This window comes from Battus philenor, unplaced genomic scaffold (genome assembly GCF_028537555.1).
Source record: "Battus philenor isolate CCGP_79_NKW_IND1 unplaced genomic scaffold, ilBatPhil1.0.hap1 SCAF_24, whole genome shotgun sequence".
NCBI classification, from domain to species: Eukaryota; Metazoa; Arthropoda; class Insecta; order Lepidoptera; family Papilionidae; genus Battus; species Battus philenor.
The window spans coordinates 12,428,413-12,435,706 of NW_027181687.1; the positions used below are offsets into that span (position 1 = coordinate 12,428,413).

Below are 7,294 nucleotides of genomic sequence, written 5' to 3' on the forward strand. Positions count from 1 at the left end.
TAGCTTGTTATATTTAGTCAACTCTTTGTTAAGACCACTCATTTTTATATTAGATATATTTATGTAGACTACTCTACGCCTGCTGTTAAAATTAAATTCAGGCAATGAGACCTGTAACAAATCTACCAGTATTGTCTTCTACTACAGGTTTTGGCTTTTACTTAAATTTTTCGCTCCTTTATAACCGCTGCGGGTTGCGTGATGAAGTCCATTAGTAAAAAGGCTTTGTTTTTGTTCAATGAGATATTTTTGCGACATGCGCTTTTACTTGAGCCCAGATCAACTCAATGGGACTTAGCTCGTAATGGTGAGGGAGCAGTAACAGGGCAGCAACCCCTGTTCAGCAGCCACCTCGTCGATGACGTCATTTTTACGGACTTTTTACGCTTCAGGACAAATTTCAATTGATTCAGATTTTTACATTGTCTGTTTATGAAGAAGCAAGAAATTGAATAAAATGGATAAGGAATACTATTTATCCTTAACTCCTCTTTCATTACAGTTTCCTGGGATATAATTTGGGGTAATCATTTTATTTCGCTTATTTTTGATCCTCATTTCCTATTATCGAAATTCATCTCCTTGTAGTAACTTCCAGCCGCATTTTGCGCTCCAAATACTAATATACGATGACCCGCGCCACCCTTTCATTTTCATCATGGGACTAACAATCGCCTGCCATTGTCTGATCTTATAGCCGAAGGAGAGAAACCATTTAATTTAATTCTGAATTATTCTCCTTTTTATGTTTACGTCGGTACCGTGTATATAGACGCTCTAAATATGTTTCAAAACACACTTTTCGTCGCGTGCGTATTTGTAAGCGTTAAGAACCCTACCTTTTTCCATTTGGTTACACATCAACATGAGCTTGGGTTATTTCCTTGGCGACAGACGTTCCCCGCGACGAGCGCGCGACAACGCAGGCTGAGTGTACGTCATGAATTGTCCGACGAAAAAATCTCACCAAACCAGGCACTTGGCAGAAACATGACAAAACAGCAGACACAGACCCAACGCAAACACAACAAACAGCACTCGATATTTTAATAAGTTGTATACGAGTCTCAACTACTAATTCTAAAGGACGGATAAGGTAAAAGGAATGACGACGGTCCAAATGTTGCTCCTATTAAATATAAGTAGGTTTCCGTAGAGAAAAAAATTAAATAAAACAAAAGCTGCTATTATCCATATTGAAATCTATACGTGAATGTCTTATATTTCATTTTATGTTTAATATCATCTAATATCGGTGCAATAGGAATAACAAGTAACGCACGTGAGTGCTGGTGTCATTACTTCCAAACCTGACACGACACGAGTCAGTCTGGTCTCCGGGATCACCCAACCGACTACAAATACAGACGTGGCAGCGCCGGCGCGCGCAGCGGCGTCGCTTTGAACTCGCGCCCATTGTCGCAGCTCAAAAAAGGAGCAACAATCGCTCATTGAAATCGAATGTTATTAAGTGCGAAATTAATAAAAAGGCTTAAAGCCAACTTCGGTTCGATGACTTCGAATGAGACGACCCCGCGCCGCTCGATAATAGACCTTGTTGATGGCGCGTCAATTAAATTCATCCGCGCTTTGATATCGCAGCACATTCCTCCGATACGGCGCTACCTCCTCCCGCGCCCCGCGCCCGCGCCCCTCTCCGCCCCGCAGCCACCCGCGTGCACCCTCGTCCTCCCTCGATCTCCGCGCCGCTTAATAATGATTATTAATATAGTTTAGAGTCGTTAGTTGTAAATGAAGCGACCGACAACTTGTCTCATAACGACGCGAGCAAATAGCAGCGGTCGCGGTAGCCCGGGAGACGGCTCGGAAATTTAATAAGCATTCACTAAACAAACACGCGCTGCGCCTGGCTCATCGCCGGGGACGCTTCCCCGTGACGACGAGGGCTTTGTCCAAATACTTTTTGGAGGAGTCTGAAAGTTTTTCCGTTCCAGCAGAATGCAAGTGGGAAGGCTGAGGAAACGTTTGATACTGAACTTTCGTTTAGTCGTACACCAAGTGGACCGCGCGAAATGGACTAATTGAAATTGCCGATTCCTGACATGGCAACATTGGGCTTTGATCGGGAAATTGAAATTTAAATGTTCAGTTCAACTAAAGCTTAGACATTGTGAAATTAGTTATTCCTCTGTATTTGCGTTATTTCTTCTCGTTCTGACATCGTTCTGTTTGCAACGATGCAGAACTAAATTGTGCGTTGATTTTGAGTACGAGTTTTACTGTGGACTTAGAGCTGCAATCAATCACCTCTACGGACACGGCACCGCAAATGGACATACAACCCTTGTTAGAACTGTACTGTTATGGAAACTTTTACCTGAAGATCAGAGAACGAGCGTAGATGATGATATGAGAGCTAGAATTAAATTAAAATCACCTGTAATTACATCTGTCCAGCTTACATAAAGTTTCAAGGGTACCTGACCCGATGAAAGCCCACAACAAGCTTTGGCCGATCTTTTCATTGTGCTGAGAGACGTAGGTGGAGAATAGAGTAAAACGAATTTAGTTTTTTTTCATATCACGGAAATGCCTATACGTTCCTTCGCTTGCGGGGCTCCGCTTCATTCTGGACTGTACTGTTTCAAACTGCTATGTTAAAGCTATTAATTTATATAATAAGGAACGCAGAGCTCGCAAGCTAACAACAACGGCAGCCAAGCGGCTTTCTCTTCGGCTCCGACACGTTCAATAAATTTTTGAACCTTTGGTTCCGAACTGAATAAGCAAGTTTACCTTTAAAAAATCGGTTTTAATGATCAAAATGTTAATATCTTTTACATCTGACTGATCATTTAATTTTATTTAAGATCAACAGTTTGGTAAAGATTGCACGGTAGCACCGCACAATGCTAGAGGAGAGAATATTGGCGTTAATTTGCAAATAGAACTTTTTGCCTTAATGTTCATATCGAACTGATGGTTAAACATCGGGATACATTGGCTGAAGTAATTCAGTTCGCATCACGGAACCTTTCTGGGAATTTATAGAAATAGAATTTCTGTGAATTAATTTGGGTATTTATGGGAACGGCATAAATTGTGACAAAATTTCTCAAACGCGTCGTCAACAGCGACAAGAAGTTATGAAAACTATTGCACTTAAGCATTGATGTAGTTAATCGTTGGAGGTGAACGCGTTGACAAACCCAATACCGTGAGCTAGTGTCATCATTAGTATTAATGATAGATAATTGAACGGTAAGAACGACGAATGAAGATCTAGTATCACCGGTCATAGGAATCTCAAAAACATCTGCTTCTAATACAACCGGCCCGAGAGCGGGGTTTGATTTATTTTCAAATCGCTATCGTCATTGTTATTCAAATTGAATCGGTAATGATTGAAATTATGTTCATAAAATATAACATCAAAAAAATCTAATAAAAACAGGAATTCTTGTGATATGTTTCAACATTTTTCATCGGTCATTTGAAAAATCTAGGAAGACAATGGTTTAATAAGTTTTGACCTAGTAACGCGTTGTAAACCGGGACAGCGGCTATGTTTAGAGCCGTGCCAGCTTCGCGGCCGCGCTGCACCTGCCGGTGTTTGTACACCAGCCCGCGACTCTTAAAAAAGATCACACGAGTGTTTGTAGCCAGCGGTGACGAGTGGGCTCACGTCTGCTCGGTGTTGGGTGTCTAATTTGATCTTATGGTCGGACCGAAACATTGTTACTATTATTGCTACCGCACAGAAAACCATTCTAAGTGTGTGTTTTAAAGCGTTCCAGCATATGATGCATTTATCGATTTGTCTCGAAAGAAATTTATTAGATCAGTACTAAACAAATCACAGCAGCAGCATCTGGCGATACACTAGTTACGCTCACTGCATTTCAGGACTTATGCGACTTATGTGTTTGTAGAAAAATAACTGCACTCCTTGTGACTCTTGACTGTATATTTAGAAGCAGATTACCTGGTTTTATTTCTGCTACGAAACTTAAAGTTTCTGCTTTTGTTGTTTTGACAACAGTTTAATTACTGTCTCTCTTTTTTTCGTACTTTTATTTTATTCTTATTACAATTCTATGAGATAATTCGTTATATTTTTATTTTATTTAGTTCCTGCGTATAAAGGAGATTCGTTTTTATTTATTACGAATAAATGGAAAATTAGTAACCAAAGCACTTTCTGTTAGTTAATCTATTTCAAGGTGCAGACAATAAATAATGAAAGCAGACGAAATAAATATTAGGTAACGATAAAAAAATAGACATCCTTGAAAAATCTCTTATCATGTTTGCATACGAGAAGAGACATGTTGTAAATAGATGTGTGATTTGTGAGGTGTTTATTATGCATTTAGTTTCATCTTAACATCAATAGACGATGACAAAATTAGTTCGGTGAGTAATGGTTCGCGGAAGAGAGCAGCGCGCCCGTAGCTCTAGCGACTCGTGCCTTTTATAGCCGCGGCCGCGCTGCGCGGAGATGGCCTCCTCACTGCTTGTTTTAAAGTCGTCAGCGCTACCAAAAATGACATAAACAACGAATGACAAAATTCTGCAAAACCGAAGACCTGTTCAGCACCGCGTGGGGAACGCGACCTAACATATCTTCCACTGAGCTCGTCAAAGTTGCGCGCGCGTGCTTCATGACTCCCCGATTTGTTTCTCTTCATTGATCCCTAATCGGTTTAACCGCTGGGCCTGTCGTGACCGCTCCAAGGTTTCCATTTGTTTATTGGTTACGCCAATGTTCAAGAAGATGCGAAATCTCCGGCACAAATAAACAAAGCAATGAACCTGCGAACGCAACATGGGAGTGAGCAATTAGTGAGTTAGAAGTGTGCGTGTGCGTGTGCGGTGACCTATTCTGGGCGAGGCGACGGCGCGGCGTGCGTTTCCAAAATAGCCCCGCGCCGGCACTCCCGATGAAATTCAAGCTTCGTAACCTAACCATCTGTTACGCTAAAAATAAAACCAAAATAGAGATATTTCGATTACTTTCGAAACTTAACTGTCGCCGTATCGAACAATCATGAGGTGAAATGACGAACTGCCGACGTTATGTCAGCGCGGTGTGTTGTCCTAAACGTATGTTGTCCCACGGACCCTCGCGGACCCTCGCAGAGCCACGCGGACCCACGCGGCGCCGCTGCGGGAGCTGCCGTATAAATAGTTGCGCCGGCGTCGGGCGCGGTATTTCCGGAAGCACCGCGCACCGCGCACCGCACCACCACGTATTCTTAGTGCGGCGGCTGCGGGAGCTGCCGTCGCTATTTATGGCGCGTGCGGAGCGCAGTGCGCGCTCTAATTCAGTCCGGCGGGCATGGGCGTTCGTGTTTCGTAACTATGCACGTTTGACGGCATGTAGTGTCTCGTCGCACTAGATCGACTCGTCGCCGTTGACCCAGTTCGGGCCCGCGGTGTTTTCGGCGCTCGCGGGGGGAGGAAGGAGCGGGGTGGCGGGTGATCAATCAAAAACGAAAGTCAACGACTGTATAAAAAGAAATAATGTAATTAAAATAAATAAATTAACCGTTTATTTATTAATTACACTTTGGTTTGAGATCCATAACGATCCCATGTATAATAAAAATAAAAAAGAAAATTAAATTTATATAAATTTTACAATAAATTACAATACGATAGATGGCGTTATATTTAGATGTTCAGTTCTGTCAGGTATCACTACGCACAAGGCACGGGCGCCGCACTCGCTCACGCGGCGGCGGCCGGCGGGGCCCGCGGGGTCGCGGGGTCGCGGGGCCGCGGGACCGCGCGAGGGTCAACGAGTTACTTAGAAGCACTTGCGGTGGACGATGCCGGGACCGGACTCGTCGTACTCCTCCTTGGAGATCCACATCTGCTGGAAGGTGGACAGGGAAGCCAGGATGGATCCACCGATCCATACGGAGTACTTCCTTTCGGGGGGAGCGATGATCTTGATCTTGATGGTGGAGGGTGCGAGGGCGGTGATCTCCTTCTGCATCCTGTCGGCGATACCGGGGTACATGGTGGTACCACCGGACATGACAGTGTTGGCGTACAGGTCCTTACGGATGTCGACGTCGCACTTCATGATGGAGTTGTACACGGTCTCGTGGATACCGCAAGATTCCATACCCAAGAAGGAAGGCTGGAACAGAGCCTCAGGGCAGCGGAAGCGCTCGTTTCCGATGGTGATCACCTGACCGTCGGGAAGCTCGTAGGACTTCTCCAGGGAGGTGGAGGCGGCGGCGGTGGCCATCTCCTGCTCGAAGTCCAGGGCGACATAGCAGAGCTTCTCCTTGATGTCACGGACGATTTCCCTCTCAGCGGTGGTGGTGAACGAGTAGCCCCTCTCGGTGAGGATCTTCATGAGGTAGTCGGTCAAGTCGCGGCCGGCCAAGTCCAGACGGAGGATGGCGTGGGGGAGAGCGTAACCCTCGTAGATGGGGACGGTGTGGGAGACACCATCACCGGAGTCCAGGACGATACCGGTGGTACGACCGGAGGCGTACAGCGAGAGCACGGCCTGGATAGCCACGTACATGGCGGGCGAGTTGAAGGTTTCAAACATGATCTGGGTCATCTTTTCCCTGTTGGCCTTGGGGTTCAGGGGGGCTTCGGTGAGCAGGACGGGGTGCTCCTCGGGGGCGACGCGCAGCTCGTTGTAGAAGGTGTGGTGCCAGATCTTCTCCATGTCATCCCAGTTGGTGATGATGCCATGCTCGATGGGGTACTTCAGAGTGAGGATACCCCTCTTGCTCTGGGCTTCGTCACCCACGTAGGAGTCTTTCTGACCCATACCGACCATCACGCCCTGGTGGCGTGGGCGACCGACGATGGACGGGAACACAGCGCGGGGCGCGTCATCGCCGGCAAAACCGGCCTTGCACATACCGGACCCATTGTCCACTACGAGCGCAGCAACATCGTCGTCGCACATGTTTGCGGTTGTGTCGGTTTGTTGGGACGCGCTGAAAGTTGACTCTACGGCAGCGAGACTGCGAGTGCGGCGGTCAACGGCTGCGCGAGCTTATATACGCGCGGCGGCGAGCGGCACGGCGCGCCATACAAGGCGCGGCGCGGCCCCCGCCCGCCCCACGCCCCGCGACCCGCGACTAGCGGCCCGCAAGCGCGCGCGCGCTCCTCCAGCGCTGATAGGCTTTGACAATTCGAAGATTAAAGCTATGAAAAAAATTGATCCGATTACACGACGATGACAGCGTAGCGTTCTTTGACTAATAGCTAGTGCCATACATAACGTAAAAAATAAAAAAAGAACTCCTGTATGGTGAAGTGCTCTTCACTTCGTCGTTATTAACCCTTAGTAGCC

General features: G+C 46.2%; 1 protein-coding gene across 1 annotated transcript; it reads right to left on the bottom strand.

The window, feature by feature from the left end:
• Positions 1-5,584: 5,584 nt before the first annotated feature.
• On the bottom strand, positions 5,585-6,976 carry LOC137924457 (actin, muscle). The gene has a single exon (XM_068767843.1). It carries the CDS (start codon positions 6,902-6,904, stop codon positions 5,774-5,776), a length of 1,131 nt encoding a protein of 376 aa, XP_068623944.1. The 5' UTR covers positions 6,905-6,976; the 3' UTR covers positions 5,585-5,773.
• Positions 6,977-7,294: the final 318 nt, after the last annotated feature.